Here is a 26,035-nt window from a genome sequence, read left to right as displayed (position 1 = left end):
TCACTGCCGCTGAAAAACATCCCCACAGCATGATGCTGCCACCAACATGCTTCACTGTAGGGAAGGTGACAGGTTTCCTCCACAAGTGGCACTTGCATTCAGGCTAAAGAGTTTATTCTTGTTTTTATGTGCTTTTTACGGAGGAGTGGTTTCCGTCTGGCTACTTTACCATAAAGACCTGATTGGTGGAGTGCTGCAGAGATGGTTGTCCTTCTGGAAGGTTCTCCCATCTCCACAGAGGAACTCTGGAGCTTTGTCAGAGTGACCATCAGGTTCATGGTCAACTCCCTGACCAAGGCCTTTCTGTATTGTGTGTAGATTAATGAGGGAAAAAAATATGTTTATCCATTTTATAATAAGGCTGTATGTAACATAACAAAATGTGGAAAAAGTCAAGGGGTCTGAATACTTTCTGAATGCACTGTACAGGTCAATAGTTGCAAAGCTAAACTAGCCCTATCATCCTTATTATTAGGCCTAATAAAATATATAGGCTATTTGTAAAGTAAAAAAGTATAGACTAAAGCCTACAATGCAGGGGTTATTGAACACAGAACTGGGTTCAATCAGAGAACTTAGCCTAAAACAAAATCAGAATTGGCTATAGGCTTTAACAAAATAATAATGGGTGTAGGCAAACTCATACTGTAGGCCTAATGTAGCCTATTATTTCATGAATAAGCCATTGTTGTCTATTTTACTGACAGGCTTCATAATATATATATATATATATATGTATATATATATATATATATATATATATATATATATATATATATATATATATATATATATATATATATATATATATATATATATATATATAACGTATAAAAACAACCTTATCAATAACAAGAAGGAATAGCAAATGTTAAGAGAAAATGAAATAAATTGTTACAATTATTTAATAAATGAGGAATTAGCCTATCACAATTTCAGGCTACCAGAAATGTGTGAAATTTAAATTATGATGAAACTCCAAACCACTTCAGAACATAGGCTAACCCTTTCAATTTAATATGGGTCAAATATATATATAGATATATATATATATATATATATATATATATATATATATATATATATATATATATATACATATATATATATATATATATATAGGCTATGCTATAGGTTCATCTCTGAGTTCTCTCTTACACCAATTGCTATTCTATTCTGTTCAGTTTTGTTCTTTGATTTTCTGTTTTAGTATGTTCTAGAATGTTCGGTTCTGATATTCTGTTATAGGTCTTTCCATAAGTGTAGCCTAAATAAGCACTTTTAAGCCGACATGTTTCCTAACAGCGTGTGAACTGACTAAAATAAGTAGGCCTAATCTAACCGACTAACTTGTCGGTTTTAATTTAATGCAGAAGACAGAGTGAAGTGCGTGCTTTTTACCACGGGTTCAATTGAGTTGCTAAGCAACTACCTTGGTATGGCAAATCATCCGTGAAATGTAAGTCTTCCAAAGCTGGATGGTGCGTTTTGTCCCACGCCATGAAAGAAGTTTGAAAGTCTCAAAACTAGGCCTAAGCAAAATCGAATAGCCTAATAAAGTGGGAAAAAAACGAATGCATCATTAGTTCTAAGAAAGAAGGCACACAAAAACTAAAATGTAGACTTTATTTAAATTGCACTAAAAGCGCATAACCTGTAATATAGAAATAAGCCTATACAAACATAATTTCACTAGGCTGTTGATTACGATTTAAATGTGTTATCAGACCAAAACACTTCAAGAGTTTACACGAAAAGTTGTTCTTATTTCGGAAATTGCCTATTCATTCGATCCAGTTTTTTAGGTCGGTGAGTTGGAGGCAAGTATTTTTTCTCGCTTTGAAAAGGTCAGAAGGTCAAGAGTGAGCACCCTGCCTGCAGTTTCCTCTCAGTCTATTGGCCTATATTATAGATCAATTAATTATATTTTCATTGAATAACGATTGTAAATCATAAACTCTCACATCGCAGGCATCGATTAGGCCTATGCAAAATATTCTGCGTATCAGATATTCCGAATTGGCCTATACTTCTTTCTGTAAGCTGACAATGACATTGAAAAAACAATGGTAGGCTATCCGCTATGACAAATGTATTGTTCTCAATAATCCTTCATAAAATAACCACTAAAAATAAATTACTGTCAAAGTCATCACATAGAACTATACAAGGTTACAATAACAAACGACACCGGCGTCAGCTTTTGGGAATGTGTGTTCCTTTGAAAATATCATCATTGAATAAAACGGTAAAGTCACGAATGACAAAAATAACACAGGCCTAATGCAAAGTTTTGAGGGGGAAAGACATTATTGCTCAATATAGTACATTAATTATAACAGAAAGTCAACATGGTGAAGAAAATTCCAATTGTTAAAAAAAATATTGTCATTATAACTTGTTTGTGAAACCAGAACAAAACAAACATAGAAAAGGACTGCTTGGGAATGTCATGTGAAAACCACAAGCCTCTTCAACAACTGCAGAGGGGAACATTTAGAATAGCAGTAAGTGCTGCAAAGGGGACAAAAAAAAGTGTGTTTCATTTATTTTGTTCTAAAATATGAAATAGTACACAATGTGGAATATTACACACAAAGCAAAGAAGGGCATTCATGTTGAGGCTAAAGCTTATCATTGTTTTTTTTTTTAAATGTGGGGCCAAAGAACTGCCACGACCCTTTTGGTGAAAGCATGGCATGTTACAAAGCAAATGAAAGGTAAATATGCTGTACACACACACATTTTATTGGAATATATTTCAGGCTGAAAACTGATTAAGATTATTTCCTAAATCCTAATGCGCCAAACATTTACATGAAGAAACATTGCTTGAAGAGTTGACCCTCTCATTGCGCGGGTTCATTCGATCATGTGTAATGTCGCATATGTTTTAAGTTAGGCTACTCCTTTCCTAAAGACCACACCGTTGGTCTGTTGGTTGGTCAGGTTGGAGTAATGTGGATAGGAAATATTTGTGTCTTGTTTCATTGTTTATCATGTAAAAGGTATTATTCCCACTTGGTATTGCTAGTATTTTCTCGGACTAGACAGTGTCTTATTGCAGCCTAAAGAAATATTATTGTCCTGTGTTTTGTTATTTTCTCACGTATCGCTGAACATTCGCTTGCAGTCCATTGAGGGTGACGGTGTGTCTGAGCTCATGTTGCCGACCTGAGAGTACTCGTCCTCGGGGCTGTGTGGCAGCCCCGGCGGCGTCATCCTCTTCTCCTTCTGCCTGCGGTTGCAGAACCAGACCCGGACCACCTCCTTCTCCAACTGCAGACTGTCCGCCAGAGAGGTGATCTCCTGGCCAGCGGGTTTGGGGCTTTTGAGGAAGTGGCTCTCCAAAGCTCCTTTGACGCTCACCTCGATGGACGTGCGCTTTTTCCTCTTCCTGCCCTGCGCCGCGATCTTATCGATACTGGTGGGGCTACCGGTGGTCGAGTCGGCCTCTTCCAGCCATTTGTTGAGCAGCGGTTTCAGCTTGCACATGTTCTTGAAGCTAAGCTGCAGCGCCTCGAACCTGCATATTGTGGTCTGTGAGAAGACGTTACCATACAGGGTGCCTAGTGCCAAGCCCACGTCCGCTTGCGTAAAGCCCAGTTTGATCCGGCGCTGTTTGAACTGCTTGGCGAAGTTCTCCAGGTCGTCCGAGGTCGGCGTGTCCTCGTCGGACTGCGGGTCATGGCTCACCCCGGCGTGGTGCTGCTGGTGATGTGAATGCTGGTGGTGGTGATGGTGATGATGATGACTGCCGTGGTCGAGATCAGGGGAGTCCCCCCTCACCATCCCCGGGTGCATTAGGCTCCCCGGTGAGTTGAGCATTCCGTTAACCGTGAATCCCCCGGGCTGGGAGTAGATCAGCGACTGTTGCTGCTGCTGCCCTTCGGAAATGGAGGCTATATGCGCGGCTGAGGTGCCACCCCAGGCTCCTGGGTGTTGTGCCTGGTGGGAGCCCAGATGCAGAGACCTGTGGTGTAGAGCGGAGCCTGAGTGCATGTCCTCCCTGCCGGAGTTTCTCTTCACATCCTGCGGCTGCGGGCTACCCGTCATCCCAACGGGGCTGGAGGACCAGGGAGAGCCGGCCTCGGCAGCTGCCACTGCGGCTGCAGCCGCAGCGGCGTGTGGCAGGGATGTCATCCACTGGTGGGCATGGCTTAACATGTGTCCCCCGTTGCTCGTTGCCATAGCGCCCTGCATAAAGTCACTCTGCATCATCTTCACGGAGGGGTCCCCTCTGTATCCACCAGACACCGAGGTGACTGCGGTGCTGCCCCGCTGCATGCCACCGACCCCCCGGTCTGAGTGCACGATGGAGCCGGTGGATAGGATCCTATTGCTGGCCAGGTATGGACTGGAGGTGGCTGTTGCCATACCCCAAACCATAAAGCCTGTGAGTTATCGCCCTCTTCCCTCGTTGGATCAGCTTCTCTTCTCAAACAGAATGCTCTTATCCAATAATAAATCAAAACTATGAGAAAACGTGGTGAATGTTGCTTTATACTATATACCATCAAAAGGAGATAAAAATAATTCAAAAGTAGTCCAACAAAAATATTCACAAAAATGCAAATGAAAGTTAATGTTTTGTTTATCAATTAATAGAAAGAAATAGCATTTACGTTCCACCAGTAAAAATTCGGAGATTGGTGCATTAAGAATTTTACGCATTCAATTTAGAGATATTTTTTGTGAATATATGAATTTTAAAAAATGAAAAGTTTTTTGCGTCCTGTAAAGTTCTACTAGACGTATAGATTTAGTAATCTCCCACAAACTGACGCTCTCTTCTAGGATCCCTGCCGAAGTAGTCTCGTTGGAGAAGGACCATTCATTGTCACTTTGTTAACACTCCTGTGGCTCCTCTGCTGCTTTTCTGAAGTATTTGAAGCTGCACAATTCCGAATGATACAACGGTCTACGTAAATGCTTGTATCTATTTTCTTTCTTCACTCTTTCTCTCCTTCCATCTGACACTTGTATCCGTTCCTCCCTGGAAGCGCGTGGACACGGGAGTGTTTACCCTGTGCCAAGCGTGCGCACGCCGTTCCCATCTTCCCCCAATTACCAGCGGAAGTCGAGAGCAGGACTCCCGCTGATTGGACGATACCCAGAGAGAGAGATTGGCACATCTCGAGAGCTCGGTGCGCTGCCTCGGGTGCTCGAGGTAAGGTTCCCTTCTCTGAGAAAAACAACATATGTATTGATTAGATGATCATAACAATAACAGACTGATATTGATCATATTGGCATTGTAATTGGTAGGCTATTTATATGGCTCCTCAGTGGCGCAGCGGTCTAAGGCACTGCATTTCAGGCTGTATCACAACCGGCCGTGATTGGGAGTCCCATAGGGCGGTGCACAATTGGCCCAGCGTCATCTTGGTTAGGTTTTGGCCGGGTAGGCCGTTATTATTAATAATATTTTTTCTTAACTGACATGCCTAGTTCAATTTTTAATTAAAAAAATAATAATATAAGTAGCCACAAAACCAATAATAGGCCTAATAGGCCTAATGATAATAATATTTTATAATTTATCATAACACAATTATCGTTGTCGTAATCAAAAACAATCATAGACTATAAGACCCCAATATCCATAATCTCACTTGCTTATAATCAAATAGCCTAACATGCGTCCACTAAATGGTTAACGTGGAATTGATGGTTTGATGAAGGAGGTTTCCAGGCGGGAACAAGCAATCTCGCTGAACCCCGGAGAGAGAGAGAGCACCCCCACGAAAACAATGCCAAATTGAGCAGTCCATTGGGGATTGAAGAGACACACTGACTCTCGCCTTTCTAACGCCAGTCAGGGATGTCAGGCCCGAACAACGCAACATATCTGTGTTTTTCCTCCTCTGTCAAATAGCGTAGCGGCGGGGGCCTGTGCCAATGATACTCAGGTCGGCTCTGGATAGACACTCAGGGGTTCTGTACGCCACTTGCATCGTAATGCTCTCTCCTTTTCACACTGAAGCAAGACCCACTGGGCGTGAACCGGGTGCACTACATTTCTACATGAGGCAAGCCAGTTAGTTTTTTTTCTATCTTCGGGAGAAGTGTTATTTTAATAGAATGTTTCCAGAGTGTGTGCGAGTGATGGTAAACTAAATAATTAGCTTTTTCCTAATATTCCTAGCCACAAGATTTTCCCAGTCTTACAAACTAGAACTCTTAACACACGGAGCATTCTTGCAATTGAAAGAAGAGACATTGCATGGAGACACAACCAGGTGCAGCCAAACATATTTGCAGCCAAAACTCACTCTTTCCTGGAAGATTTCTCCTGGATTTGATTCAAATAAGTTTTTGGGAAAAGTAAAGCAAAAAGTAAACATTTGTGTGTACATGGGCTCGAAGGATGCCAATGGGAGTTTTGCGTGAAAGTTCGAGTTGTGCGCTCAAGGCCTTAGAGTCCCAGTGCAGTCAAAAACGAAATTTCCCTGTGTTTAAAAAATATATATTTCCACACTATGGGATAATAATGTAAAATTGTGAAAATTCTGATAATGCTATTTTAGTGTAAGAGCTTAAATGTCGAGTTTGTGCATGTCTGTTGACATCACCAGGCAGTAAATTAAGTTAATAGACCAATAACAAAGAGCATTCCAAACCTCTCTGCCAATAACAGCTAGTTTTCAGTTTTCCCCCTCCCTACTCGACCACTCTCAGACAGTCCTAGCAAAATTCTTACTTGAGAAATTGCTAATTTCTAAGAAGATTGCAATTTTTTTTAAACATTTTAATTTAAGTTATTGTCAAATTGTATTCCAAGATCAAACGTCGGAATTATAGTGTAGGCAAAACGGACTCCAATGCACAATATGACCGACCGCGGTACCCCTTTTTCCTACTCAGATCACCATGGAAACCGGGTAGGAGTGTTAAGTATGTCTTTCTGAGTCCCTATCAATTGGGTGAGCTATTCAGTTTTAACCCGCGAGAGACACAGCAGCATCATAGGGCCCCACAGGCGACACAAGGATTCAATGCATGGATGAAAACAAATATATAAAAGTCATCAATGTTACAAACCCTGGACTGAGTCTAGCTTATAGCCTAGACCTAGGCTGGTATGTTGTAGGCTATTCGGTAATTCGTTACGAATCAAATGGCATAGCACGTATGCTTTTTTATATTATTATTAGAATAATATATTTTTAAAAACAAGTTGACGAACATAATCTGGAATAAATGTAAATGAAAATGTAGAGTGGTAGGCTATTTCAACCCGTAAAACAATATCACAATAATACACTAATAGTATGTGTGTGTTTACAGGTGATATAGGCATACGTCAATGTGTGTAGTACAGTGTCCTCCTGGATCAAGACAATTTCAGAATGTTGACATTTTATATTTCTCCCTCCCCTGAAAACGTTTATCATTGCTACTTATGCCCGTCATCACCAAGACGAAGGCCTGAATCATCCAAGCGAAATGCAACCAGAAAGTGCGGTTGTCATTACATTTTTTAAACTTAATTACCGACGACCAGACACATTTTATTGCACTTATGGAACGCATAATGTACTGCTCTCACCTCGTTTACATGCGCTTTTGCTTATCTGAGTTAATGCGTTAATAAGCCGCCCTCATAAACACAGGGATAATTTATTTTATACTGTAATTTCTACGTGTCCTAACGTACGTATGCAACATGTCTAACGGCAACTGACAAAACAGAATAATATTGGTTTAATGACCTTTGTTAAATGATATAAACCTCTACATCACCAGTAGTTGAATACCACAGTTAGATATCTGGGTCTTCCCTTTCAGGATTACACAATGCACAGTAGTAGCACAATGCAAACTCCACCTCACACTCTATAACTTCCTGCACCTCTCTCATCACACATATTTAGGACCAGGAGTTTTTCCTGACCAAAAGACCTACAGTCTTTAATAGGGCCCAACGTTTTCACAGGTCAGCTGGTGTGGTCAGGAGAAACTGGCACTATACATCATGTGTTTCTCTGGGATCAGTAATGTTTATCATGTGTTGGCATGGTGTGGAGCAGGCCAGTGTTGACTGTTTGATATTCATGGAGGAAGCTGGGTGGAGACCTTCTTGTGATGCACATATTTTATCCCTTTCTTCTCTCATTTGCTCTCTCTGGCTCTTCATGTCTCCCCCCACTCTCCCTATCTTCTCTCATTAGTTTTTCTCTCTCTGTCTATCTGCTCCCCATCTGTACCCAGGGCTGCAGAGAAGAGGTGCACTATACACTCCAGTTCTTGAGGGCAGCAGGAATTTCCCAGGTCCCATGTTCCATCTAACCTTCTCTTTGGACTCACTCTCTCTTTCCAGGTTCTGTCTTCCATGGTTTGTCTTCATTTTCCTCTTTCACTATCTGCACCCCTCCCTCTCCCTCCTGCCCTCTCTCCGTTCCTCTCCCTCCGTTTCTGTCTCCAATATGCACAGCGGTTGGGCTACTCTAGCTGCAGGCTATTTTCTTTGGTAGACTTTAGCAATATGCAAATGCAGCAGTTCCCTTAACAAAAAAAACACATCCATTTCACATGTGATCACGTGAAATAAATGTCACGACATGGGGGATGCAAAATTTCAACATGCGATACCATGAAACTGCACGTGACAACATTTGAATGTTTTTTCACATGTAAAACTGCTAATACGATTTTCACATGCAAATGTTTTCCATCTGATGCAATTCCACACGTGAGAGTTTGATATTCCCAAGGGAAAGTTTTTCACATGTGAAAGTGCAAATTCAATCAAAAATAGTGTAAACATCTTTAATCAATGTGAATACATTTGACATGATCACCTATTGACTTTTCAATATCACCCCACCTGGCATTTGACCCTACAATATGTGGATTTGGGAAACACTGATCTTTCTGCTGTACCAAAAAGTGTAGCATTCTCAGAATTTACCTACAGATTCATAACCTGTAATACATAGGTATTTAGCAAAACAGTGCCATCTGGCTTATTTATGAATTAATCTGACTATTCTCTCATCATTGATTTAATTTACTTATTTCAACAATTTGAGGGTTTTCTGTATAGTTGTCTAATGTTGGTGGGGCATATTATTTGATTTCAATGTTACTGCTGAATCACTATAATAAATATAATAATTTTTATAACGTGTGCCTTTAACAACTCTGAGATCAACTTTGAAGTCCAAAGTGTAGGAATACAGATGAAACCAGTTATTGACACAGACATGGTGGCATAGCTGGAAGACAGGAACACTGTGAACCAAAAGGTTGTGAGTACAAATTCATGCAAAAACATGCACAATGTAATCGTGTGTGTCAAATATGTAAATTGAAAACAACACTACTTTGTGATTTTCTGGGAGATCCAAACAGGTGGTTTCTGTTTGCCATGCATCACCTGTGAAAACTGGTGAAATATCATCACATGTGAAGTGTTCCCAAACCACATGATTTCACATGTGAAATAAAATTGTACATGTGAAATCCATTTTTTTTCCCTTAATGGTTGAGAACTGCAGAGGAGAAGAAAAGAGGAGCACTCTGCATCGGTGTTCCTGGAGTTTTCAGCTCTGAGAGAAACGTGGTTTGCCTTTCTCTGTATATCTCTCTATCAAATGAGTGGTACAGGACTTACCGACAGAAGAGAGAGAGAGAGAAAAAGGAAGGAAGAGACAGAGAATTTAGTTGTCATTCATCCTCCATAGTTATAATGGCTCATTTGGTTATCCCCTCCCTCTGCTGCTCTCTCCTGTATCTAAAAGAGATGTCGTCAAAACCAGATGGAACCCCTGGAGGCCCAGAACCAAGACCCCAAGTTGTTGATTCATCATGGAGAGCTTGACTGGTTCATTGGTTCATATACAGTGCCTTGCGAAAGTATTCGGCCCCCTTGAACTTTGCGACCTTTTGCCACATTTCAGGCTTCAAACATAAAGATATAAAACTGTATTTTTTTGTGAAGAATCAACAACAAGTGGGACACAATCATGAAGTGGAACGACATTTATTGGATATTTCAAACTTTTTGAACAAATCAAAAACTGAAAAATTGGGCGTGCAAAATTATTCAGCCCCCTTAAGTTAATACTTTGTAGCGCCACCTTTTGCTGCGATTACAGCTGTAAGTCGCTTGGGGTATGTCTCTATCAGTTTTGCACATCGAGAGACTGAAATTTTTTCCCATTCCTCCTTGCAAAACATCTCGAGCTCAGTGAGGTTGGATGGAGAGCATTTGTGAACAGCAGTTTTCAGTTCTTTCCACAGATTCTCGATTGGATTCAGGTCTGGACTTTGACTTGGCCATTATAACACCTGGATATGTTTATTTTTGAACCATTCCATTGTAGATTTTGCTTTATGTTTTGGATCATTGTCTTGTTGGAAGACAAATCTCCGTCCCAGTCTCAGGTCTTTTGCAGACTCCATCAGGTTTTCTTCCAGAATGGTCCTGTATTTGGCTCCATCCATCTTCCCATCAATTTTAACCATCTTCCCTGTCCCTGCTGAAGAAAAGCAGGCCCAAACCATGATGCTGCCACCACCATGTTTGACGCCAAACATAACGTTTTGCATTGTTGCCAAAATGTTCAATTTTGGTTTCATCTGACCAGAGCACCTTCTTCCACATGTTTGGTGTGTCTCCCAGGTGGCTTGTGGCAAACTTTAAACTACACTTTTTATGGATATCTTTAAGAAATGGCTTTCTTTTTGCCACTCTTCCATAAAGGCCAGATTTGTGCAATATACGACTGATTGTTGTCCTATGGACAGAGTCTCCCACCTCAGCTGTAGATCTCTGCAGTTCATCCAGAGTGATCATTGGCCTCTTGGCTGCATCTCTGATCAGTCTTCTCCTTGTATGAGCTGAAAGTTTAGAGGGACGGCCAGGTCTTGGTAGTTTTGCAGTGGTCTGATACTCCTTCCATTTCAATATTATCGCTTGCACAGTGCTCCTTGGGATGTTTAAAGCTTGGGAAATCTTTTTGTATCCAAATCCGGCTTAAAACTTCTTCACAACAGTATCTCGGACCTGCCTGGTGTGTTCCTTGTTCTTCATGATGCTCTCTGCGCTTTTAACGGACCTCTGAGACTATCACAGTGCAGGTGCATTTATACGGAGACTTGATTACACACAGGTGGATTGTATTTATCATCATTAGTCATTTAGGTCAACATTGGATCATTCAGAGATCCTCACTGAACTTCTGGAGAGAGTTTGCTGCACTGAAAGTAAAGGGGCTGAATTATTTTGCACGCCCAATTTTTCAGTTTTTGATTTGTTAAAAAAGTTTGAAATATCCAATAAATGTCGTTCCACTTCATGATTGTGTCCCACTTGTTGTTGATTCTTCACAAAAAAATACAGTTTTATATCTTTATGTTTGAAGCCTGAAATGTGGCAAAAGGTCGCAAAGTTCAAGGGGGCCGAATACTTTCGCAAGGCACTGTATGACAATGTGTTGACATCTCTTCCAGTATCAATGAATGGTACACACTTCCCTTGTTTCACTCCCTCCTCGACCCTCAGGTTGACCACAGTTGAACCTCTCTCCCTCTCCCTATGGGGGGTTACTATTGCTTCTCTCTGCCCCATCATTCACACATACACAGCATCTGAGACTGATCCAGGAGATTACTGTATCCATGCTCATCATGCGCACTCTCTCTTTCGCTCCTCATTCTCCAAGTCGTTCTCTGAGAGCTGTCTTCTCTCTTTCTCCCACACATACAACTTCTTTCATTTGTCTTTCAGTCCCAGGAGTAGAGACTCAGGCTCACCTTACTGCTCTCTCGCTATCTCTCTCTCTCCACACCTTTTCTCACTACACACACATACACCCACTTTCATCTTATTTTTGCTCCATTGTAATTCCCTAGAGGCTGCAGGATTCCTATCCCCATTCAGGGATGGCCTCTACTCTTTGTCCCCTTGTAAAGCTCAGACATGCCGGTAGGATTGTCAAATGTTTGCCTGCTGACAGTACTCAGCACCTCTGAACAGTGTCGGCAGTCTATCTCTTTTGTGTTCACACAGCAAATACCTTGGAAGTCGTCAGCCACTCAGCCTACTCCAAACCAGAAGGTGTCAGTAGCGTTGTTTGGCAATGCATATCCGTGAGTATTACTTATTGTCTAGATTCCTTTCTATCTGTGCTAATGTTCCTATTTTGTAGAAAGCCCTTGTTGATACTAGCCAGATGTCTACAGCTAGATACTACCTAGCAAGATGACAAAGAAACAATTTAATTCACTCTCCATAATCCCATACGGCAGTGCCAGCCCATAGCCAAATGTTTAGCTAGCTGGCTAATGTTAGCATATTCACTAGCTAGCAAAACATAGCTAGCTAAGGACACTGCTAAGGACACTGCCTACATTGGCTCCATCTTGTGGGGGTTTGTGCTCTCTGATTTGCTCAAAGTCAAGTTGTTGGCCACTGACGAGCATTGTGATTCTACAAGTAGAGTCGGTAGGTTTGTCGGCACCTGGTCGGCACGCAGCAGGTACCGCTTTTGTTCTAGCAAGAGAAGGAAGGGCCTCCTACTGTGATAATAAACTGTAGGCAGCCTATCGGCAGTGAGATTCTCGGTGTGTTTCATGCTTTAGAGAGTGTGTGTTGAAAGGGGAAAATAAAAGACTCTTTCCCACAGAGCTCTTCTGCCCTTCCCAGCTGCCCTTCATGGTGTAATGTTAATTAGCTCATTCATATTCACAGTTTTAGTGCACATAGACAGTGATGTCATAGTGATGTCACTAAGCAGTCAAAAGGCGCGTTCCTATGCTTAAACGTTGCTGATGCCTGTCAGACCTTACAATGCCTTCATAAGTATTTGAAGTATCAGCTAACCACATCATAGAGTATCTTATAGCAATTTGTCAGTCGATGACACAGTCGATGACGTGGCACGCAACCATTGGTTGTTGCATCACCTCGCCTTAGCTGTGGAACACGTCCAAAGTCATAGGGTCAATAAAGGTGTGTGTCAATCAGAGATGTATGAACACTGTAATTCAGTCTCTCTCTCTCTCTCTCTCTCTCTCTCTCTCTCTCTCAAAATAGTTTGACAACACTTTGAGGAATGAGGAAGAGGAGGAGGAAGACAGGGTGAAAGAACTAGATTGATACGTAACGCTCTGTTTTTTAAATAGATAGAAATCTATCACTCTTCCTCCTTCTCCTCCTTCTCCTGTTCTGATTGGGAGTGTGTCCGACCTTCATCTCATCCCTGAGCCAGAGACAACCCTCACAGTAGGAGACGCCTTCTACCCACAATCCCCTGCTGCGTGTTTCTACCACAGACAGAGGGAGTCACAGAGAGAAAGGGAGAGAGAGCGAGAGAGAGGGAGTGAGAGATGGTGGAAAGAGGATGAAAGGGAGAGAGAGAAAGAGAGAAAGAGAGAGAGGAAAAAGGGAAGCTCTACAGTGATTATAACACCAGTGCGTAGTCAGTGCCCGTATCCAAATAGAAGAGAAAACAGAGCATGTTCATTAAAATGTACTAGAACTCCCAACAGACATCCGGAGAAGGAGTGGAAGTGAAGCCATAGTCTAGCTTGGTTGTTTGGGCTGTGTCAATATCATTGATGTATGTAGGCTACCTCTTCTATCTTGTCAATAGTTCACCTAGAAAATACCTGTACAGCTTCAAGTGGGTCCTCAAAGAAGAACATTTGGGAAGCCAATTGGAATAAAGCATTTTGATGAGAAGTAATGAGGGAAGGTGGGAACAAGGGAATGAGGGAGGACAGGAGAAGAGGCAAGAGGGAAACCTATTTATAGCTCTGATTGGAACACAGTCAATTGCCACCCACCGCTGTGGCCCAAATGATCAGGCCAAATGGACAGATGCACTGGTTAAACGTTGTTGTGGGGTAGTCCATTATGTGTGGATGGGGGTGGCTAATGTGTGAAAATGACATTCATTAATTTCACCACATGATTTTCACAAGGGTAAGGGGAGCTTTGAGGTATGACGAGAGAAAGACACCATTCACTGTATAGTGTATGCGTGTCACACCTGATGGCAGATTATGTAAGGAATAATCAATGAGGAGCTATGCGTCCTCTGGAAAATAATGAAGGACATCAAATCAAAAATCACATTTTATTTGTCACATGCGCCGAATACAACAGACCTTACTGTGAAATGCTTACTTACAAGCCCTTAACCAAAAATGCAGCTCAAGAAATTGAGTTAAGAAGATATTTACTAAATAAACTAAAGTAAAAAATCAAATAAAAAGTAACACTATAAAATAACAATAACGAGGCTATATGCAGGGGGTACCGGTACCTAGTCAATGTGTGGGGTACAGGTTAGTCAAGGTAAATTGTACATGTAGGTAGGGGTAAAGTGACTACGCATAGATAATAAACAGCGAGTAGCAGCAGTGTAAAAACAAAGGGGGATGGGGTGTCAATGTAAATAGTCTGGGTGGCCATTTGATTAATTGTTCAGCAGTCTTATGGCTTGGGGGTATAATCTGTTAAGGAGCCTTTTGGACCTAGACTTGGCGCTCCTATACCACTTGCCGTGCGGTAACAGGAGAACAGTAGATGACTTGGGTGACTGGAGTCTTTGGAAAATAAATTTGGGCCGTCCTCTGACACCGCCTAGTATATACAGTGCTTTCTGAAAGTATTCAGACCCCTTGACTTTTTCCACATTTGTTACGTTACAGCCTTATTTAAAAATGTATGAAATAAAAAAAATCCTCAACAATCTACACACAATACTCCATACTGACAAAGCGAAAACAGGTTTTTAGACATTTTTGCAAATGTATTACAAAGAAAAACATAAATACCTTATTCACATAAGTATTTAGACGCTTTGCTATGAAACTGGAAACTGAGCTCAGGTGCATCCTGTTTCCATTGATCATCCTCGAGATGATTCTACAACTTGATTGGAGTACACCTGTGGTACATTTAATTGATTGGACATGATTTGGAAAGGCACACACCTGTCTATATAAGGTCCCACAGTTGACAGTGCATATTAGAGCAAAAACCAAGCCATGAGGTGGACGGAATTGATTGTGTCGAGGCACAGATTAGGGGATGGGTACCAAAAAATGTCTGCAGCATTGAAGGTCCCAAAGAACACAGTGGCCTCTATTACTCAGAAATTGAAAATGTTTGGACCCAACCAATACTCTTCTTAGAGCTGGCCACCCAGCCAAACTGAGCAGTTACCATACCAGGAGGCGATGCAGCCGGTCAGGATGCTCTCGAGGGTGCAGCTGTATGACTTTATGAGGAGCTGGGGACCCATGCCAAATCTTTTCAGTCTCCTGAGTGGGAAAAGGTGTTGAGGTGCCCTCTTCATGACTGTCTTGGTGTGTTTGGACCATGATAGTTTGTTGGTGATGTGGACACCAAGGAACTTGAAACACTCGACCCGCTCCACTACAGCCCCCTCGATGTGAATGGGGGCGTGTTCGGCCCTCCTTTTCCTGTAGTCCACGATCAGCTCCTTTGTCTTGCTCACGTTAAGGGAGATGTTGTTGTCCTGGCACCACACTGCCTGTTCTCTGACCTCCTCCCTATAGGCTGTCTCATCATTGTCGGTGATCAGGCCTATCACTGTTGTGTCATCAGCAAACTTAATGATGGTGTTGGAGTCGTGCTTGGCCACGCAGTCGTGGGTGAACAGGGAGTACAGGAGGGGACTGAGCACGCACCCCTGAGGGGCCCCCGTGTTGAGGATCAGCTTGGCAGATGTGTTGCTGCCTACCCTTACCACCTGGGGGCGGCCCATCAGGGAGTCCAGGATCCAGTTGCAGACAGAGGTGTTTAGTCAAAAGTGTCTTTCACTTAGTGATGAGCTTTGCGGGCACTATGGTGTTGAATGCTGAGCTGTACTCAATGAACAGCATTCTCACATAGGTTTTCCTTTTGTCCAGGTGGGAAAGGGCAGTGTGGAGTGCGATTGAGATTGTGTCATCTGTGAATCAGTTGGGGCGGTATGTGAATTGGAGTGGGTCCTCCGTTAAAGATGTGTTCCCGGCAGTGGCGGTCAGTGCCGTTTAAAATCAGGGAGTGCATTTTTTTTCACGAGCATGGCCTTATTGCTATTACAGCATATTGGATGACTTTCATTCATATTCCATTCACCCAGTTCAATGCAACAGCGATAGACTTAGGCTACTACATGATACTCCCATTTTAAACATTTTAAACATACGGCCATGTTGTCTTCCTTCTCACATTTATGCGATCTCCTCCTCTCACCTCTTCCCTTTGCTTGTGGACTTCAATGCACAATACATCAGCTGTATGTGACCAGGCAAAAAAAACTTTCCAAGCCAACCCGCTACACACAACCTACATCATAGTAAAGTAACATCATAGTCAGCATAGCTAATAGAACTAATGCGCTAGAAAACCGGCTACAATCAGGCAGTAATGTTACAGTGTACAGTCAGTAAGCAGTTACACCGGCGGGCCCTAGTGGCAGTAAATTAATAAAACCAAAAGCTTACCTTGACTTGGAAGAGTTCCAGTGTTGTGTTCGATAGTCATAGCCAGCTAGCTAATATAGCATCCATCTGTTTAACAGGGTGTTTCAGTAGGCTAAACTAGCTAGCTGCATTTGCTAGCTAAGTAAGTGAAACTGAAAGTGAAAAATATATATATTTCTCTATTGCTTCATCTTCATTTTGTATGAAATGAATTTGTTCAAAACTGTTCAACTATTGTCTCTCTCTTTGAGTCAACTACTCACCACATGTTATGCACAGCAGTGCTAGCTAGCTGTAGCTGAAGCTTTCAGTACTAGATTCATTCTATGATCCTTTGATTGGGTGCACAACATGTCAGTTCATGCTACAAGAGCTCTGAAAGCTTGGAGGACATCCTCCGAAAGTTGTCATAATTTCTGTGTAAGTCTTAGGGGGTGAGAACCATGAGCCTCCTAGGCTTTGTATTGAAGTCAATGTACTCAGAGGTGGCCCAGAAGCTAGCTGTCCTCCGGCTGCACCATGGTGCTACCCTACAGAGTGCTGTTGAGGCTACTGTAGACCTTCTTTGCAAAATAGTCTGTTTTAATCTATTTTTAGTGACGTGATTATATTTAGTATAGTTTTATCTAAAAAGGATAACTTTTTAAATTGTTATTTTTATTTTTAGTAAATTCACTGAGAAGGATGGTCCTCCCCTTCCTCCTCTCAGGAGCCTCCACTGGTTACACGAAGTGCTAGCAGGGTGGAACTAACCTTCCACAGAGTTGCATTATTTTCCAGAGAATGCATAGAGTCCCAAGTTGGTTATCCCTTTATACCATGGCTATAATTTAATACATTTACTGCTAGAAATGTGTTCATTTGCAGGTAGAAATGTGTTCAACATCCACTGAGGTAGTTTGCAAGTTTACTAGATAGCACAGTAGTTGCCTTGGTAACCAAACAAACAGATTTGCTAGTTTACTAGTTTAGCTAACCAAACCATCCGTCCTTGCTTGCTCTTATGAAAATCGAATTCAACAATGCCAGTAATGTTTTTAATTTGACTTTTGCTTTCAAAGGCAGCTCAAACATAGAACATGTAAGAATGAACTATAACCATTGAATTCTACAATGCAAATATACTATGTGTTATAGGGAAATAATCTTGATCTAGAATGCCCTTCAAGCATAAAAGGACAAAAAGAACAACTAAACTGGACTGAGACATGAGGTAAACAGTTAGACTCATATTCAGGCAGTGTAGAGGAAATTGGAAGAAAACTAGACTTCTGGTTTATATAAAAAGATGAAGGTCTTGTGCAGTGCTGGATATGGAGAAGAAATGCAACAGACACAAATAAAAGGGAAAAGAGAGTGATTTGTTTCCTTCTACCCTCTAAGTCTGATTTTTTTCTCCACCCTCCTCTAAGTCAGATGTTTTTCTCCCCCCTCCTCCATATGGAATCATGTAGTATCCAAAAAAGTGTTGAACAAAAATATTTTACATTTGAGATTCTTCAAAGTAGCCTCCTTTTGCCTTGATGACAGCTTGCACAATCTTGGCATTCTCTCAACCAGCATTATGAGGTAGTCACCTGGAATGCATTTCAATTAACAGGTGTGCCTTGTTAAAAGTTCATTTGAACATTTCTTTCCTTAATGCGTTTGAGACAATCTGTTGTGTTGTGACAAGGTAGGTGTGGTATACAAAAGATAGCCCCATTTGGTAAAATACCAAGAACAGCTCAAATAAGCAAAGAGAAACGACAAGAACATGAAGGTCAATCAATCCGGAAAAATTCGAAAAGTGCAGTCGCAAAAACCATCAAGCGCTATGATGAAACTGTCTCGCCACAGAAAAGGAAGACCAATAGTTACCTCTGCTGCAGAGGATAAGTTCATTAGAGTTACCAGCCTCAGAAATTACAGCCCAAATAAATGCTTCACAAAGTTCAAGTAACAGACACATCTCACCTTCAGCTGTTCAGAGGAGACTATGTGAATCAGGCCTTCATGGTCGAATTTCTGCAAAGAAACCACTACGAAGGACACCAATAATAAGAAGAGACTTGCTTGGGCCAAGAAACACGAGAAATTGACATTAGACCGGTGGAAATCTGTTCTTTGGTCTGATGAGTCCAAATTAGATTTTTGGTTCAAACCACTTTGTCTTTGTGAGACTCAGAGGAGGTGAACGGATGATCTCAGCATGTGTGGTTCCCACCGTGAAGCTTGGAGGAGGTGGCGTGATAGTGTGGGGGGGCTTTGCTGGTGACACTGTCAGTGATTTATTTAGAATTTAAGGCACACTTAACCAGCATGGCTACCATAGCATTCTGCTGTGATACTGTATGCGTTTAGTGGGACTATCATTTGTTTTCAACAGGACAATGACCCAACACACCTCCAGGCTATGTAAGGGCTATTTGACCAAGAAGGAGAGGGATGGAGTGCTGCATCAGATGACCTGGCCTCCACAATCACTCGACCTCAACCCAATTGAGATGGTTTGGGATGAGTTACACCGCAGAGTGAAGGAAAAGCAGCCAGCAAGTGCTCAGCATATGTGGTAACTCCTTCAAGACTGTTGCAAAAGCATTCCAGGTGAAACTGGTTGAGAGAATGCCAAGAGTGTGCAAAGCTGTCATCAAGGCAAAGGGTGGCTACTTGAAGAATCTCAAATATAAAATATATTTTGATTTGTTGAACACTTTTTTGCTTACTACATGATTTCATATGTGTTATTCATAGTTTTGACGTTTTCACTATTATTCTACAATATAGAAAATTGTTAAAAAAATAAAAAAAAAAAAAAAAAACTTGAATGAGTAGGTGTGTCCAAACTTTTGACTAGTACTGTATATACAGTTGAAGTCAGAAGTTTAAATACACCTATGCCAAATAAATATAAACTCAGTTTTTCACAATTCCTGACATTTAAACCTCGTAAAAACTCCCTGTCTTTGGTCAGTTAGGATCACCACTTTATTTTAAAAATGTGAAATATCAGAATAATAGTAGAGAGAATGATTTATTTAATATTTTATTTCTTTCATCACATTCCCAGTGGGTCAGAAGTTTACATACACTCAATTAGTATTTGGTAGCATTGCCTTTAAATAGTTTAACTTGAAAGGCAGCTCAAACATAGAACATGTAAGAATGAACTATAACCATTTAAGGCACACTTGTTTTGGGTGGCATTCCACAAGCTTCCCACAATAAGTTAGGTGAATTTTGGCCCATTCCTCCTGACAGAGCTGGTGTAACTGAGTCAGGTTTGTAAGGCCTCCTTGCTCGCACAACCTTTTTCAGTTCTGCCCACAAATTTTCTATAGGATTGAGGTCAGGGCTTTGTGATGGCCACTCCAATACCTTGACTTTGTTGTCCTTAAGCCATTTTGCCACAACTTTGGAAGTTTGCTTGTGGTCATTGTCCATTTGGAAAACCCATTTGCAACCAAGCTTTAACTTCCTGACTGATGTCTTGAGATGTTGCTTCAATATATCCACATAATTTTCCCTCCCTCATGATGCTATCTATTTTGTGAAGTGCACCAGTCCCTTCTGCAGCAAAGCACCACCACAACATGATGCCACCCCCATGCTTCACGGTTTGGATGGTGTTCTTCGGCTTGCAAGCATCCCCCTTTTTCCTCCAAACATAACGATGGTCATTATGGCCAAACAGTTCTATTTTTGTTTCATCAGACCAGAGGACATTTCTCCAAAATGTACCATCTTTGTCCCCATGTGCAGTTTCAAACCGTAGTCTGGCTTTTTTATGGCGGTTTTGGAGCAGTGGCTTCTCCCTTGCTGAGCGACCTTTCGGGTTATGTCGATATAGGACTCGTTTTACTGTGGATATAGATACTTTTGTATCTGTTTCCTCCAGCATCTTCACAAGGTCCTTTGCTGTTGTTCTGGGATTTTCACTTTTCGCACCAAAGTACCAAAGCACCAAAGTTAATCTCTAGGAGACAGAATACGTCTCCTTCCTGAGCGGTATAACGGCTGCGTGTTCTCATGGTGCTTATACTTGTGAACTATTGTTTGTACAGATGAACTTGGTACCTTCAGGTGTTTGGAAATTACTCCCAAGGATGAATTGCTCCCAAGGATGAACCAGACTTTTTTCTCTGAGGTCTTGGCTGATTTCTTCATATTTTCCCATGATGTCAAGCAAAGAGGCACTGAGTTTGAAGGTAGGCCTTGAAATACATCCACAGGTACACCTCCAATGGACTCAAATTATGTCAATTAGCCTATCAGAAGCTTCTAAAGCCATGACATAATTTTGGGGAATTTACCAGGCTGATTAAAGGCACTGTCAACTTAGTGTATGTAAACGTCTGACCTACTTGAATTGTGATACAGTGAATTATAAGTGAAATAGTCTGTCTGTAAACAATTGTTGGAAAAATGACTTGTGTCATGCACAAAGTAGATGTCCTAACCGTCTTGCCAAAACTATAGTTTGTTGACAATACATTTGTGGATGAGTTGAAAAACAAGTTTTAATGACTCCAACCTAAGTGTATGTAAACTTCCGACTTCTACTGTATATACTGTATATATATATAATCTCTTATATCTCTGTCTCTCCTTCCCTCCTTTTCCTTGCCCCAACTCTCACTCTCTCTGCCACAAACACAAATCACTGCCATCCAGCCTCTAGAAAATAAGACTGAAAAACGACCAGGGAAAAATGGGTCAGGAAATACCTTCGGTTCTCCAGGCTATAAGTATGGACAACCGTCCCCCTGTACCCAAGCCCCGAGGCTGGCCAACTCAAACAACCTGGTGTCCCTGAGGACCAAACTGGTCAAACAGACTCTGACCGGGAGATTATAGAGGCCCTCTGTAGTTAAGGAGCTTTCCCTGGTGGGTTCACTAGGATTAGGAACATATATCAAATGAAGAATAACTGCAACTGCTCATACCAGCAGTATTATTTATTTTTGACTGCTTCTCCTGATATCCAACTGTTGTTAGAGATACTTATGATATGCTGCAATTCATTACTTGCCCACTGGAGACCCGACAAATCATTCAATTTTCACATTTTGACAAATGTTATTTTTGTAATCATAAACTAAAGATCAACATCTCCCCAAATTACCATACAACAAACACTAATAATTAACAACTACAGCTAAGGGAATTTCTAGGGTCTCTGGAAAAATCTGGAGATATTTACATTGTGTTGAAACAAACAACACGTTGGTACTACTGTCTTGCTGACTCAGAACTCTCAAAACTGTGCTCTTGGGCATGGCAATCCAGTTTATGCCCACAGTAAGCAATTCACATAGTATATTTTTTAGGCCTATGTTTATCTGGCTTAATTTGTGACTTTCGTTTGGTGAAATATTTCTGTGGGGCCTTTGGATTTCTTAGCATCACAGACAAGATGGCTCGGAAAGGGTGAGGGAGATGAAGACTTAACGGAATCCACTGCAAAACAACCCATCTCACCCTCCATCCAAAGCACTTTTCCTTTTTCCCTTTCTAACCCTCTCTTTTTTTGTCATTGCCGCATGGACAGTATCTGCATGTGACAGATGACTGCCAAGATTATCGCATCATTATTATTTTTTCCATAAGAGGAGATCATAGAAGGAATAGAGGAGTGACTTGAAGGAGCAGTTACACTGAGATCAACCATTCAGAAGTGCCTCATTCCACCAGAGAATGGGGAGCTCAGTGAGTGAGCCAAGTGCTATTGTCCCCTCCCATTTCAGACACACTGCTCTCCACAACTTCAATGGGACCCCCGCTAAACCAATTAAAGTGATATGTCCCACTCAACCTGAATATCTCTTCCTGCTGGAGCTCTGAGTGGTACCGCCCGCTTTGCTACACAGCTGGGCTCCTTCAACTGTAGTGTCACGCACACACACACATATATACGCACGCACATGCACGCCCACATACACACATACGCACACATACACACTGTCCTGGCTGAGTGGGATGACCTGCTTCGACACAGCAGTCACATTCAGAGTGAAGGAGCTGATGGGTGCTATTCAAGCCATTGCTTTGTGCTATTGTTCCACATGGGGTATCCTTTACTTGTGATGCACTCTTCCACTTTTTTACTGCAATCATGCAACAATTCCATTTCATCAGCCTCAGTCACTCACACACACGCATGCACGCACATGCACACATAAACACACATAGGGTTGCGAAGAGAGGGTGGATGAGTGTAAACTTTTTAAGTTTACCAGTAAGCTACCAGAATTTTGGTATCTTTCAAGGATTTGATGTAATCTATCACAAGGCCCTTTTGCGTACTTCAGATTATCACAGGTGTCTGTAATTATCTCTGGCCCTCTGTGTGGCCTTATCATACTGTAAGTAAAATATATGAAATAATTAAATAAGATGATAAAAAAATTGAATGACAAAGCTACAAAACATGATCTTAAATATAAACCATCAAATTAGTGAATACCATAGGTGTTTAATATGAGGGTTTCAGCAATAAATGGTATAATTAGGGGGTCTCCTGAGTAGCGCAGTGGTCTAAGGCACTGCACCACAGTGCTAGCTGTGCCACTAGAGATCCTGGTTTGGGTCCAGGCTCTGCTGCAGCCGGCCGCAACCAGGAGACCCATGGGGCGGCGCACAATTGGCCCAGCGTTGTCCGAGTTAGGGGAGGGTTTGGCCGGCAGGGATATCCTTGTCCCATTGCGCTCTAACGACTCCTGTGGCGGACCGGGAGCAATGTGCGCTGACACGGTTGCCATGTGCGCTGACACATTGGTGCGGCTGACTTCCAGGTTAAGCGGGCATTGTGTCAAGAAGCAGTGCGGCTGGGTTGTCTTTCGGAGGATGGCTCTCAACCTTCGCCTCTCCCGAGTCCGCACGGGAGATGCAGCGATGGGACAAGACTGTAACTACCAATTGGGGAGAAAAAGGGGTACAAAGAAAATAAGAAATTATATTATTTTACACACTTTTATTCATATGTATTTGTTGTCAATGCTTCAGTTTAAAACTGGTATCAGATGTGAAAAAGTCAATATTTAGAAGAGTGGCAGAGTTAATTGAAAATAATGCCATTGTTGATTAAATACTTTTTTCATTAATTAGGCTTCATTTCTTGAACCATATGGTCTATCTATTATAAACTAATGAACAATATGGACACAGATATAAAAAATAAAACACTATATATTATTTTAAAAATGTAACATATATTTTCTATTAATTATCAAAAGGATTGAAGATTCCAGTGACTTTGGTAAATTACTGGTAGCTTTGCACACAGAGAGAGAAAAGCACTTACTGATATGCGGAGTCATATGCGGTGGCGTTGTGAGTCTGTTGAGACACAGGAAAGGGGAAGAGGTAGGCGTGTGTGCAGACTTTAGAGTGGGGCTGATTGGCTAGGGAGAGACAAACAGGCACATTGTTAGATACATTAAATCATATCACATTATAGAACTAATAAAAAAAGCAATGGGTTGTGACACTGGCATTAGCAAATACTGGTAGCTTTGCACTCACACACACACACTAAGATGAGTTTAGATCATAAACTCCAGCAGCAGAATTTTAGAAGGCCACATATTTATGACATCACAGCATCATCAGAGCGATACAACATGATCCAAGCAGCATCTTCTAACCTCAGAAAACAATTGCCCTCCAGTCCTGTTTAACCCCTCTGAACCAGGTCTACAGATCCAATAGACCTGATCTTCTCAATGATTACAAATAAACCTACCCAGCACAGGCAGGCAAACTGGCCTCTGAATACTGCTAACTCCACACAGCGAGGCAGGCTGACCTCCCCATATTGCTAACTCCACACAGCCAGGTAGGCTGGGCCCCTCATACTGCTAACTGCACACAGCCAGGCAGGGTGGCCTCCTCATACTGCTAACTACACACAGCCAGGCAGGGTGGCCTCCTCATACTGCTAACTACACACAGCCAGGCCTCCTCATACTGCTAACTCCACACAGCCAGGTATGCTGGCCTACCCATACTGCTAACTACACAGTTAGGCAGACTGGCCTCCCCATACTGCTAACTCCACAGCCAGGCAGGCTGGCCTTCTCAAACTGCTAGCTCCACACAGCCAGGCAGGCTGGCCTCCCCATACTGCTAACTACACACCCAGGAAGGCTGGCCTCCTCATACTGCTAACTCCACACAGCCAGGCAGGCTGGCCTCCCCATACTGCTAACTACACACCCAGGAAGGCTGGCCTCCTCATACTGCTAACTCCACACAGCCAGGCAGGCTGGCCTCCCCATACTGCTAACTACACAGCCAGGCAGGCTGGCCTCCTCATACTGCTAGCTCCACACAGCCAGGCAGGCTGGCCTCCCCATACTGCTAACTACACACCCAGGAAGGCTGGCCTCCTCATACTGCTAACTCCACACAGCCAGGCAGGCTGGCCTCCCCATACTGCTAACTACACACCCAGGAAGGCTGGCCTCCTCATACTGCTAACTCCACACAGCCGGGCAGGCTGGCCTCCCCATACTGCTAACTACACAGCCAGGCAGGCTGGCCTCCTCATACTGCTAACTCCACACAGCCGGGCAGGCTGGCCTCCCCATACTGCTAACTACACAGCCATGCAGGCTGGCCTCCTCATACTGCTAACTCCACACAGCCAGGAAGGCTGGCCTCCCCATACTGTTAACTGCACTCAACCAGGCAGGCTGGATCAGAGAGGACCTTGGGAGGCCGAGGGACGGGATGAAAACACACAACGGTCTACTTTACTTCTCCTCTTTGATCTGCACTATCAAAGACACCTCCCCTCCTCCCCCTTTTCTCCTTTCCTCCCTGGACTAAAGGCTACACTGTAGTTGTTGTTTGTTGTTGTTATTTATATTGTTTTTCCCCTTTGTAACACAAAGCCAGCTGACCATGACTCTGATGCTAATGTGAAGGTGGAGAGGGTTTTTTAATGAGCGCCAGCGCAGATCAGAGGGGCTCGGGCCGGGGGGAGAGGAAAGGTGAGGAGATTGTAACATTGAACATCAAACCCACACAACTATCAGAGGAACTTCTGTCTTTGACCAGCCATGACCTCCTTTACAGTACAAGGCCCCAGTCTCAATGATTTCAGGGGTTAACTACAACATAATCATTTCGCTATATGAAATCATAAAAACTTTTTTTTACGGCTGTTTTGTATCTCATATTTGCTTAGTGCTTTTGTGGATTCACACCATCATGGTTAGAGCCCTGAGTCGTTCCAGACCACCTAACCTCACCAGGATAAACTCGGGCTCGTATGGGCTATAGAGAATGGAGTTTTTCCTGGTTAGGCCACACAGTTATTGGATTTGTTAGCCCGCTTTGCTCCTCAAGGAAGTGTGTCTCCTCTGTTTCAATTGGTTTACCTGAACAGGAAATTGATGCTACATTGGTTGCTCCGCTATAACCATTGAAAACCGCATCTGCAATCTGAACCAGGAAGCGCAGGGACAAGGAAAGATGGAGTGAGGAGAGCCCGAGAGGGGGTGTTGAAGAAAAGAAAGGGGAAATGGCCAAACCCTCTTCCATGTCCACCTTTCCTTTTTCTTCTCACCCTCATGACGTGTAATCATTAAGGATCGGC

General features: G+C 42.4%; 1 protein-coding gene across 1 annotated transcript; it reads right to left on the bottom strand.

Annotated features, from left to right (window-relative positions):
- Window positions 1-1,612: 1,612 nt before the first annotated feature.
- On the bottom strand, window positions 1,613-5,120 carry LOC110501318 (POU domain, class 3, transcription factor 3-A-like). The gene has a single exon (XM_036958617.1). It carries the CDS (start codon window positions 4,387-4,389, stop codon window positions 3,106-3,108), a length of 1,284 nt encoding a protein of 427 aa, XP_036814512.1. The 5' UTR covers window positions 4,390-5,120; the 3' UTR covers window positions 1,613-3,105.
- Between the last annotated feature and the right edge of the window lie 20,915 nt (window positions 5,121-26,035).

The sequence above is a fragment of the Oncorhynchus mykiss genome, chromosome 22, assembly GCF_013265735.2.
Source record: "Oncorhynchus mykiss isolate Arlee chromosome 22, USDA_OmykA_1.1, whole genome shotgun sequence".
NCBI lineage: Eukaryota > Metazoa > Chordata > Actinopteri > Salmoniformes > Salmonidae > Oncorhynchus > Oncorhynchus mykiss.
The sequence above is the reverse complement of the archived record's forward strand: the minus strand, read 5'-3'. Positions and strand labels throughout refer to the sequence as shown.

Excerpts from the sequence above, each read along its gene's own strand:
- LOC110501318 (XM_036958617.1), bottom strand. The coding sequence starts at position 4,389 with ATGGTTTGGGGTATGGCAACAGCCACCTCCAGTCCATACCTGGCCAGC.